The sequence below is a fragment of the Garra rufa genome, chromosome 18 (genome assembly GCF_049309525.1).
Source record: "Garra rufa chromosome 18, GarRuf1.0, whole genome shotgun sequence".
In the NCBI taxonomy this organism is placed as follows: domain Eukaryota; kingdom Metazoa; phylum Chordata; class Actinopteri; order Cypriniformes; family Cyprinidae; genus Garra; species Garra rufa.
In genome coordinates, this window is record NC_133378.1 from 24,560,962 (window position 1) to 24,573,601 (window position 12,640).

The 12,640-nt window shown below is 35.0% G+C and overlaps 1 protein-coding gene across 1 annotated transcript in view; it reads left to right on the forward strand.

Moving 5' to 3' along the window:
• The window catches only part of erbb3b (erb-b2 receptor tyrosine kinase 3b), a 38,111-nt gene that overhangs the window by 12,082 nt on the left and 13,389 nt on the right, over window positions 1-12,640 (forward strand). Inside the window, exons 3-14 of the mRNA XM_073822595.1 lie at window positions 38-206; window positions 1,123-1,248; window positions 2,060-2,122; window positions 2,304-2,422; window positions 3,688-3,829; window positions 5,406-5,519; window positions 5,651-5,768; window positions 6,052-6,125; window positions 6,267-6,357; window positions 10,041-10,237; window positions 10,356-10,488; window positions 10,561-10,654. Coding sequence (XP_073678696.1) covers window positions 38-206; window positions 1,123-1,248; window positions 2,060-2,122; window positions 2,304-2,422; window positions 3,688-3,829; window positions 5,406-5,519; window positions 5,651-5,768; window positions 6,052-6,125; window positions 6,267-6,357; window positions 10,041-10,237; window positions 10,356-10,488; window positions 10,561-10,654 — 1,440 coding nt within the window. The remainder of the gene's footprint in view (window positions 1-37; window positions 207-1,122; window positions 1,249-2,059; window positions 2,123-2,303; window positions 2,423-3,687; window positions 3,830-5,405; window positions 5,520-5,650; window positions 5,769-6,051; window positions 6,126-6,266; window positions 6,358-10,040; window positions 10,238-10,355; window positions 10,489-10,560; window positions 10,655-12,640) is intronic.

Sequence of the window (12,640 nt, forward strand, 5' to 3'; positions counted from 1 at the left end):
CATAAGATAAAATTCCTATCTTATGCTTTTCTTTCAGAGTATCCGAGAGGTCACAGGCTACATCCTCATTGCTATGAACCAGTTCAGCAGGTTGCCACTTGACCAACTCAGAGTGATTCGTGGTAGCAGCCTGTATGAGAAGGAATGGGCCCTTTCTGTCCTCCATAACAGTGATCTGGAAGATCTGGGCCTCACCAACCTCACAGGTGAGGAGACTCTAAAAACGCTTAGTGAAGGAAATTTCCTAAAAGAGGAAAAGTGACAGATGTCAAATTGAGTTTCCAGAGGTGAGTCATTTGTCCAAATTGAACATGAAACGTGTCTCTACAGAAACACAAATCTAGGGATCAACAAAATGCCACTTACTGGTTGTGAATGGGACACAAATTTAAACGCACACTGAAAAAAAAGTTTAAATGTTGGTGTTTGAATAATTTTGAAACAATTTTCACTCAGAAACTGCTACATTTCTCAAATGACAAAGAAAGAACAAGTAGCACACTAAATTAAAAATTATTTTTTTAAACATAATCTAATAATCACTTTTGCCATGTGGAAGAGATAGCTTTTATCATTTGTATCATAAATGCTTCCTCTGATCATTCCTTTCTGTGTAGCATTTATGACCCATGTCCTGTAAAGCTACCTTATCAAAACAAATGGATGTCACAGTTTGATTTGATATCAGTGATTTGCGGAAATGTGTAGGAGTGTTTAGAAATCTGGTACATTTGCATAGTGTAGCACTGGCACACCCTTGTCACTCAGTAGAGCAGAATGCTATACAGACAGACTCTCAAAAGAGCTTGAGCTTTGGCAGAAGTGTCTGTGTATTTTGTAGGTCACATCATTCAAATTGTACCATTTGACTTGTTCAGACTCATCTGAGACATAAGGAGCACTGAAGGGACACATACTGTATGTTTTCTGTGCTAGCTGAGTAGTTTCGTCTCTTGAAGTCTTGACAGTAAACTGAAATTTGAAATAGCTCGTCACGCTCAATATAGTACAGTTAATAGACAATACTTTAGACAAGCAGAAGTGCAAATAGGTGTTTGTTCCCCCTCTATACATCACATGTTCTGCCTTAAATGAATCAGACTTTCTTCTTTGTGTCTGCAGAGATCTTGGAAGGTGGAGTGCAGATTGTCCATAACAGGAATCTCAGTTATGCTCCATGGATCAACTGGCGGGACATTGTAAGAGACAGTGACGCTCGCATCCAGAACCAGAATAATGGAAAAAAAGGTTTGTACATCAATAACCACCATTGATTTGGTGGTTATTGATTGACAGTGTGTAATAGATGTGTTTCACTGAATTACGTAAGACCTTCATTCATCTTCGGAAAACAAATTAAGATATGTTTGATAATATCCGAGAGCTTTCTGACCCTGCATAGACAGCAACACAACTGACACGTTCAAGGCCCAGAAACGGTAAAATAGTCCATGTAACATCAGTGCTTCAGCTGTAATTTTATAAAGCTACGAGAATAGTTTTTGTGCGCAAAGACAACAAAAATAACAGTTTGAACAGTCTTCATTGTGCATTCACAAGACAACGCATGCGTCGAGGTACTCTCCTGAACGCAACTTGAAGACTGATACGGAAGAGAAGAAATTGTTGAATAAAGTCATTATTTTTGTTTTCTTTGTGCACAAAAAGTATTCTTGTAGCTTCATAAAATTAAGATTGAACCACTGATCTTGCATAGACTATTTTAATTATGTTCTTGATACCTTTCTGGGCACTGAACATGTCAGTTGCGTTGTCTATGCAGGGTCAGAAAGCTCTCGGATTTCATTAAAAATACCTTTATTTGTGTTCCAAAGATGAACAAAAGTCTTACGGTTTGAAACGACATGAGGGTGGGTAATAATTGACAGAAGTTTCATTTTTGTGTGAACTATCCCTTTAAATGGCAATGATGTTAATGTAAAAATAAATTGAAAGAAAAGCATGAGATTAAATTAGACAATAAATTATGATGAGATGAACTACCCCTTATGATGAACTTAATTTATTTGCATATTTGACCTTTCTGTGCGTCTTATAGCATCCTGTGATTCTGCATGTGGAGAGTTCTGCTGGGGTCCACGTAAAGATCAGTGCCAAAAATGTGAGTAACTGAGATTCACTTTATAACTGAGATTCACAAATTCTCTAAAAAAATATTACTGACGCCATACTTTTGAATTATTGTGTATCTTATGTTATACTTTGCATAGTTTGTATTGTTTAATAACTGTCCTATAGTCATATGCAACAATACTAAGGTATTTTGTCTGTGTGTGTTTTAGTGACAAAAACAGTGTGTGCACCTCAGTGTCATGGCCACTGTTTTGGGACCAACCCTAATGAGTGCTGCCACACAGAGTGTGCTGGAGGCTGCATTGGACCAAGAGACACAGACTGCTTTGTGAGTACTAGCACTATTGCCATTATGCTCTAATTTTATTTCTCAAGATCTGCCACATCTGTTGTAGGAGACAAATACAATGAAAACAATATAGCTGCAAGCAGCGATTACCAGGGTTTAAGCGCTTTAAGGCATTTAGGCACATATGAATAAAAGATATTATTTATCAAGCCAGTAATGACCTAAATCAATGACAACATTTTTGGAAAATCCAGGTCATTTACCATAGAAATATAATGTTTTCTAACTGATCTCCCTAAAACTTTGCATGATTGTTTAGAATCACCTGTCGCATTTGCTCACCAAGTTTGGTAAAGTTTTCATTTAGGCTTTATAGCCTTTTGGGTATATTTGGACAGGCCCCTTTTCTAAACGACCCTGTTATAGCTTCCCAAAAGGTAAATTTCAAAGTTTTTTTGATAATTATTGACCTAGAGAGTACAGAGAATTGTACTGCAGTGTTTTTTCCAGATTGAGCGAAAAAAAAAAAAACTAGGACTAGTTTGCAAAAGTAGTTTTTTGTGAGGAGGTTTATCGTATGAAACAAATATTGTGTGTATATGTGAAAAACCCTTGGAAATGCGATATCCCCCCACCCAAATGTCCTTATAGCCGCTTGTGGCACTTTGGACCTTTGGACATGCTTTCTGATTTTCACATAGATGAACAAACGGTTGCATAGTTATGGCTATTTTTATGTTTTCTTCTTCTTATAGCGCCACCAAGTGGCCAACCTCTGCAACTTTTTTCATGTGACCTCAGATTCAGCTCCTACATAAGTGTTCTGATTCAGTTTGGCGAAGATATCTCATTAGGCTCAAAAGTTATAGGCGTTTTAATAAAGGTGGCCCTGCCCCTTTCGAACGTTTTGGCGTCCCTTTGCAACGGAGAGTCGAAAGTTTTACTTTTTTCTGACAATTATTAATATTTGCTCTCCAGAGAATCTTCCTGCACTGGTTTCGTGATCGGGCAAAAAACCGACTAGTTTGCAAAAGTAGGTTTTTCAAAAAATACTAAATACTAAACACCACCCATCAGATTGATTGGGATGTGCTATGGTGATGTTGTAGATAATGGGAGTACTACCATCCCTCCAAGTTTCCAGTCTCTATGACTTACGGTTTGGTCTGCCTGATCAGTTTTACGTGGAGATTGCTGATTTTTGCCCATTCTAACAATTACAATAGGGTTTTAGCGCTACACAGCTGAACCCGTATAAAATATAAACTTTTCTCAGGTTTTTGACTCTGATACTCTCCCAACAGGCCTGTCGACATGTCAATCACTCAGGCGCTTGCGTCCCTCACTGCCCTTGGCCTCTGGTGTATAACCGACAGACCTTTCAGCTGGAGCCCAACTCTGAAGCCATGTATCAGTACGGATCCATCTGCGTACCCAAATGTCCCGGTAAGTTATGAGGCACTACACTCAGTTTAGCACAGAAGAGATTTTTACTAAAGCATGAACTGGAAAATAAATAACCGGTTTCTAAGGAAATGGTGGCTGTGGGGGGATAAAGATCTAGGCTTGTAATTTACAGATAGGTTTGAAACCTGCAGGAAATGATGTATAGGTTAGTAAATGGACTGTGAGTGAACTCTGGGAGCATTCAGTAAGAGATTTGGATGATATGCCTCATTGACAGTGCATCAGAACTGCACTGACGTATCCATGGAAGACCATGAACTACTTGGTAAACAAGACACGTTTAAACAAACGCCTGATTTGAATGGCGCTACACCACTCCCCTCACTCTGTTGTACTTTTTGATTAAATTTGTGGGAGAAGAGTCCACAATTAACACTGGTCAAACACCACCTGCGTTGGCGGTGGAGAGTAAATAAAACACAGGAGAGATGGCTGGTGCCATTTTTAGGAATTGCAGGATAATACATGGTTTTAAACCACAATGTAGTCTTGGGTAACATGAATAAATCAAATTGGATAAACCAAAAGTCTACTAAAGAAAACAGACTTTTGCTTTCAATTAAAAGCATATTCAGAAAGTCACAGAAACAAAAAGACCTAAATAAATGATTAAAAACAAAAATAAATAAATATTTTTAAAAACATTTATCATTTTAATTGTATTTATTATAGTCATTTTAAATATATAAATATTTTTTATTTGACTTGAGCAACGTGAACAAATCAAATCAAATATAAGAAAATTCTGTTTAAGAAAACAGGCTTTTACTTCCCATTAAAAGCATATTCAGAAAGTCACAGTAACAAAAACCTAAATAGGTTAAGCAAAACATAAATAAATAAATGTTTTAAAAAGTTTTAAAAATCTGCATTTTATAATTGTAATTATTTTAATAAAAAAATATTTTAATATTTTTTATTTGACTTAGGCATTGTGAACAAATCAAATCATAAATACCAGAAGGCTGCTAAAGAAAACACACTTTTACTTCCTATTAAAATCATATTCAGAAAGTCACAGAAAGAGAAAATAAATCATTAAATAAATAAATAAATAAACATATAAATATAAAAAAACAAATATGCGTATTTTGTCATTTTAATTTTTTTATTTATAGTCATTTTAAATATATCAGATACCAGAATCTGCTAAAGAAAACAGACTTTTACCTCCCATTAAAAGCATACTCAGAAAGCCACATAAATAAATAAATAAATATTTAAAACTTTAAATATATGCATATTTATCATTTAAAAAAACAAAAACAAAATTCTACTAAAGAAACTTACTGTACTTTTAAAAATGTCCTTAAAATACATATATTTTTATGGTTGTAATCATTTTACTTGTAGAAATTTTATGTATATGTAAATTTTAATAGAAATGATGGAAAATACACTTCTTCTTTGAGAACTGTTTATATATAATGCTGTATATAATTATGGTAGTCTACAAAGTACATTACAGAAAAATAGAATCCTATAACTCTCTTAAGACACATAATAAAGAGTGCAGTATGTAAAATGGATGTTTTTATTCTCTTTTTTTTTTCAGGACACTTTATTGTGGATGGCAGTGCATGTGTGAGTAGTTGCCCTCCTGGTAAAAAAGAAAAAAAGAAAAATGGCATTAAGCAGTGTGAACCTTGCATTGGCCTGTGCCCCAAAGGTAAAGTGTCCATCTAACCATTATTTTATTCTCTGATCCACAGCAGCTAAATGCAGTGCATGCTTATGAGTCTTGAATAAGAGACAGTTAATTTGGTGTCATGTGACCCCTTTTTGTCTTTCTTTGTGTAGTATGTGAAGGAACGGGAGCAAGTCATAGACAGACAGTGGACTCCAATAACATAGACAGCTTTATCAACTGTACCAAGATCCAAGGAAGTCTACATTTTCTGATCTTAGGTATCAAAGGGTAAGACACACACATAAGCACACTCCTTTGATAACTCTTTCAGACCTGAACAACACTGTGTCATAAACAGTCTGTGCTATATTCCAGACCTTTGCCCCGTAGTGTCATCGGAAGCTTTAATAAGGCCTTTACATGTGATTCACAGGCTATTTCTCAAATCTGTCTTCAACAGCGTTTGACGTATTATTAACTGATGAATAAACAGAGCTGATTGATGAGCGGCCACAGGGAGTCCATTACTGAAATTGTTTATCCTAATATTCACACTGTTCTTATTCTGCAGAGACGTCTTTCATAACATACCACCTCTGGAGCCTGAAAAACTCAAAGTGTTTAACACTGTCAGAGAAATCACTGGTATGCTGCTTTATTTTAGGCTTAAACTCAATGGTCTCTGTTTGTGTTCTTGTTGCTGTAGTTTTTGTTACGTCGTTGCACGTCACGTTGTGACTCAGTGGTGTGTGTGTGTGTGTGTGTGTGTGTGTGTGTGATTTGTAGGAATTTTGAACATTCAGTCTTGGCCTGATGAACTCAGCGATCTGTCTGTTTTCTCCAGTCTCACTACCATTCAGGGAAGATCTCTACACAAGTAAGACTGAGAGTGTGTAGGTGTGTGTGAGAGTATGTGTTTTACGTGTGTCCGCAGGGTCCAATAATAACTTTTTACCACACATGCAAATGACAGGTGAATTGTCATGAATGTTTCATATTGGCCATGGAAATGTATATACTGCAGTATTGTTATTCCCAAAAAAAAATGTTCCTTGTTTACTTTGTTTATGGCAGCCCATAGAACCGCTTGCGGGAAAGTTATGAAATTTGGCCGAGTCGAATGCATACCAAAATTTTAATTTAGAATTTTGCAAAAAAATCTACTTTTTGAACTCATCCTAGATTATTTGTTGAAGCTGATCCAAAGTTATCAAAAGCATTTTGATATATCAAACCGTTTTTGGAAAGCATGTTAATGAATATAACAAAATTTGTGCAAAACTCGACACACATGTCCTGAGGAAACGTGAGTAGTTTCAGCATAGATATATATACGTAGATACCCCATTGGACCGCTCCAAGCACGTAGATGCGTCCGCCATTTTGGAACGGTCCACTTGACGTCATTCACCATACAGTAGGTTCGCAGACCAACGGCTGTGCAGGACTGTGGCATTTCGAATATTCAGTGATTACTATGGTGATTTACTTAGATCTATGGGTGAATGACGTCGAGTGGACCGCAGCAAAATGGCGGACGGCTTATGTATAAAGGCCCATAGAAACAGTCGCTAATGAGGCATCTACGTATATATATCTATGAGTTTCAGCACCTACTGGTCAAGAAAAATATGACATTTTTGTTTATAATTTCTGACCAGTTTGACCAAAATTTAAAAGAGTGATCTCATTAGATTTGTAGCGGCATACCTGTGTCAGCCATTTTGAGTGTGGACCATTTCGAATTTTGCTGTATTTTTACAAATGCTTTAGCGTATTTTAGGTAAAGTTATGAAATTTGGCACACATAGAGGACAGTCTCATCATTATCCACAGCAAATTTGGAGTCTCAAACTCTCTAGCGCCACCAACAGGCCAAATTTGCACTCATGTTTCTGCTATTAACTTTTGAACCATAAGGTTTAAAAGCTGAATTATTTTCTGATTCCTTGACTCATACCGAGTCGAATGCATACTAAAAATTTAATTTCCAGTCAAGATTTTTGCAATTTTTAATTAGCAATTTTCACCAAAATTGGCTCAGATCATTTTCAGAGCCTTCTGTCCGAAAGTTATCAAAAGCTTTTTCGATATACCAGACCTTTTTCACAAAGTGTGTTAATGAATTTGACAAAATGGACATGAGGCTACACAACGCTTTAGCAGATTCAGACCAAACTTGATACTTGTTATACCAAGCATGTCCTGTGGACACATTATTAGTTTAGGCACCTACTGGTCAAAAGATATAAAAACTTGACATTTTTGTTTACAATTTCTGACCAGTTTGAATCAAAAAGAGTGATCTTGTAAGATTTGGAGAGGCATACCTATTTCAGCCATTTTAGAATTTTGTAGTAAAATGCTGTGTTTTTAACGTATGATTTAGCGTATTATTATGAATCTTATGGAATTGCTTGTGGGAAAGTTATGAAATTTGGCACATGGAAAGAGGACAGTCTCATCATTATTCACAGCAAATCTGAACTCAAACTTCCTAGCGCCACCAACAGGCCAAATTTTGACTCATGTTTCTGCTAACAACTTTTGAACCGTAAGGTCTAAAAGGAAAATTTTATACCAAGTTGAATGCATAATGCAAAAATTAAATTTTTACAGTCAAGATTTTCGTAATTTAGAATTTTTTATTGGCTTAGAACTTGTCTTAGACAGTTTGTCCAACTTTTACCAAAGATCTTCAAAGCATTTTGTTAACGAATTTGTGTCACCCTGAGTACTGTATTTTTCAAATGCTTTAACGTATTGTAATGAATCTTAAGAATCCTATAAAATCGCTTGTGGGAAATTTATGAAATTTGACACACGGATAGAGGACAGTCTCATCATTATCCACAGCAAATTTGGAATGTCTAACTCAAACTCTTTAGGCCAAATTTGCAATCATGTTTCTGCTAATAACTTTTGAACCGTCTAAAAGCAAAATCCTAGACAGTTTGTCCAGTTTTCACCAAAATTGTCAGGCAAAAAGTTATTAAAAGCATTTTGATATACCAAACTGTTTTCATAAAGCGTGTTAACAAATTTGAGAAGATTATGCAAAAACGGGCATGAGGCTATATCGCCACAACACTTTAGCGGATTCTGTACCAACTTAGTATGTGTTATAACAGGCATGAGGCTGAGGGCACAAGAATAGTTTCGTCACAGCGCCACCTACTGGTCAAAAGATATTAAAATAATTGTCATTTCTGCTTATAATTTATGATCAGTGTGGCAAAAAAGATTTGTCTAGTTAGATTCGGACCATCATACTGAATCAAGCAAAACCTAATTTTCCTATGTTGGCCATTTCTTGGGAATATTTTGTACCAACAAATGTCTTCATTTTTGATGGAAAGTTTAAAATAATAGCATTTATTTGAAATAGAAACCTTATACATCTAGAAACAAAAGCGTCTTTAATGTAACTTAAGTAAATCAGTCTCAAACAGTAAATCAGTCTCAAATGTAATAATGTTGATGCCTAAATTTGCCTGAAGACTTAAAAAAAATGACCCACTAGCACTAGGATTGTCTATTCTTTTTATATTCTATCTACTTGCTTTCTTTTTATTTATTAAATAAGCCTTGATATGTGTACAATAATAGACTAACCAGGACTTGTCACAGTAATTAAATAATATTGCTCTTTTGTTGGTTTGATTGCTTCTATTGTCCTCTTTGGAAAGAAGCATCTGCTAAATGACTACATTTAACAGGATTCATTTTAGGTTTTAGTATTTTATTTTCAATTGTTTAGACGAAATTTTACAGAAGCTTTAAATTAAATTAAATTAAATTAAATTGAAATTTAGTACAGAATTTTAACATCATTCATCAGTTCATCATTCATCAACTGTAATTTTGGACCCTGTGTGTGTGTGTGTGTGTGTGTGTGTGTGTGTGTGTGTGTGTGTGTGTGTGTGTGTGTGTGTGTGTGTGTGTGTGTGTGTGTGTGTGTGTGTGTGTGTGTACATATGTAGCACATCTGTCATTATTTTTTGTGTCGTATCCCAGTCACATCCCATGTTTATTAAATCTTGAATCTTAAATGCTTGTATCCCCACTAAATGTTTTAATGCTTTTTTTAATCCTGCAGAGTTTAACATTGTGCATGCATCTCACCATTGTTTTTTTGTGTTCCCTGTGTTTTGTATGTTACTCCCCTCATTCTCCACATGCGCTTATATCTGTCCCGCAGTCCCAAGAGGTATGTACTCCCTGCAACCTGCCAAACTAACCCTCTGAAAACTGGTATTTCTGTACTGCTCTTTTTCTCAGTCACATGCACAAACATTGTCTTGATACTGCTGTGGGTTCCAAGTAATGACGACAGTATTCCTGTCGGGTTGTGAAATGTTTCCGTGAGGATAATAGGGGCATGTATGAGCACATACTCAAACTGACATTAAATGAGGGTCATGGATCGTTCATATGCTTTTATTTGTGATCTGACACAGTTGCCTATAATTTCTCAAGGGAAATTACTGTGGATCTGTCTCCTCCTTCGTTCGTTCTTCCTTTTATGCTCCAGTTTCTCATTCATTTCTTCCTCATTAGGCCCTTCTCTTTGTTGGTAATGAAGATTCCCTCCCTTACGTCTCTGGGACTGCGTTCCTTGCGTGAGATCAGCGATGGCAGTGTGTACATCACTCAAAATAAAAACCTGTGCTACCATCACACCGTCGACTGGAGACAGATTGTCACCGGTAACCGTGATAATGACATCAAGGACAACAAACCCCAGATCAAGTGTGGTAAATTAAGTTCCCCTCTAACTGCTTGTTTCACATATGTATGTTATTATTTTGCTGTCCATCGTTAGCTTTTGCACAAACAATCTTTTGCTCTGCATGTCTGTGTTCATGTAAACAGAGGAAGAGGGCCATGTGTGCGACCCACTGTGCTCAGACGCAGGATGTTGGGGCCCAGGGCCTGAGCAGTGTTTGTCGTGCAGAAACCATAGTCGGCACGGCACCTGTGTATCCCACTGCAACCTCTACTTTGGGTGAGTGTGCTTGGTAGATTTCTTGTTTATTGAAAGTTGGGTCAGTGTCTAAAGGACTGTGTGTATCCACAGAGAGCAACGGGAGTTTGCAGCATCGAATGGAGAGTGCCTTGCTTGTCACCCAGAGTGTTTACCCCAAAATGGGAAACAAACATGCAGAGGAAAAGTATGCAACACTTTTACTTAGACTTTTCTTTCTTTAATTTTGCTTTAGCTATCCACGGGGCCAATTTCAGTGTTACTTTCATTCATTTAATGGGATGGTTCACCCAAAAAGGAAAATTCCGTCATTGTTTACTCAGCTTCATGTCGTTCCAAGACCTTAATTCATCTTAATTCAGATAATTTTGATGAAATCCGAGAGAAAATCGTAACTGACACGTTTAAGACCCAGAAAGGTAGTGAGGACATTGTTAAAATAGTCCGTGTGACATCAGTGGTTAAACCCTTATTTTATGAAGCTACGAGAATACTTTTTGTGTGCATAGAAAACAAAAATAATGCCTTTATTCAACAATTTACTTTCTTCCGTGCCAGTTTTCAACACGCTTTTGCAAGAGTATGAGAGTTTGACCTACTTTAGATTTATTCATCCAAAATTTGCCAAATTGTGTGACATTCCGTGTAATACAGTAAATTCTGTTTTTATGACTTGATTTCACTCATCACTGAATCCAGTCATACAGAATTTACTGTATAACGTGCAATTTCATGGAATTTGGCAAATTTTGGATGAGCCTTCATATACTCAATATGTGAGTATATGAAGACATAAACAATCTCTAGAACTGCATTTTGTAGTTTCTTTTGAGAAAAACTATTATCATATCATATACAAACAGAAACTTAAAGGTCTTCACAGCAACCCGTCAAAATAAAAGTTTGGTTTAACTTGAAGAAACTGTGACAGAAAAGTATTACTTAATGGAAGGATAGTACTAATCATTAATAATCAAATTATTATTAAAATATTATTTTAATGAATATTTACCAGAAAAAAAAATATTTACCATAATTTATTTACCAGAAAAAAGTAAATACATCTATAATACATCTATATAATTCTATAAAAAATAAAGAAATAGCATAAATAAAATAATGATAAATTCATGCTTAATATTGTTATAAATGTAATAAAATGGAATCCAGAAAATGAATTAAAAACAGAATTTGGTAAAAAATAAAACTGAATTTGAGAAAAAAAGTTTAATATAATTTATTTAATAGGGCCATAATAATGTTTTTTTTGTTTTTTTTTACTTTTAATAAATTGCTGTTAAATTGTGTAAGTTTCATGATTTCAATTAAGTAGACATGTTTTTTATTTTTTTTATTTTTTTATTTAACCATTAAAGCAGAGTCTAGAATTTTTTTCATGAAAAAATAAATTATGGAATTATTAAAAATAAAACAGATTTCGTAGGTCCCTATTAATGCCAGAATATTTGAGTGAGCTATCCCTTTAAATAAAACTAAAATAAAATATTACACAGGAAAAAAATCTATTAGTTAGTTGCCAAAATTCCTCATTTTTGTTCAGGTAATTAATTGAAATATTAAATAATAAACTTAACCAATGTATATTTAAAAATAATTAAAAAATGACAAAACCACATAACAAAATAATACAAACTAAAATTAAAATGAAAACTGAAAAATATTACAATAAAAGCTAATTCAAAATAAAATAAAATAACACTGGTCCAAATGTGGTACTAAATATTCATTTCAGAAACTATTTTGAAATTATGACTCATTTGTTCGAAATTATGACTCATTTGTTGAAGTGATTCTGACTCTCAAGTCATTTTGTCACATTTTGGCTGTCTCCCTTGCTCATCATTATAGATTTCATCTATCAGTCTGTAAAACCATTTTTAGGCATGTAGCAACGTTTTTAAAAACCTGAAAGGTCAGATACAAGTTTCTGTTCCTGTGCACAAGTCATATGCTTTTAGCTTTTGTAGTCTATAAATTAACACAGTCTGCGTATCCTCTTGTAGTTTTTACCCCGCTTACAGAAAAATAGTTCAGATTTTTCCCAGTTTAGATTCTGTCCCTGTTCCATGTGGTTTGTTTTTCTTAAACATTAAGATGTCCAAGTCTTTGTTTTTACCAGTGCCTATTTGACACATTTTTAATCAACCTCTCA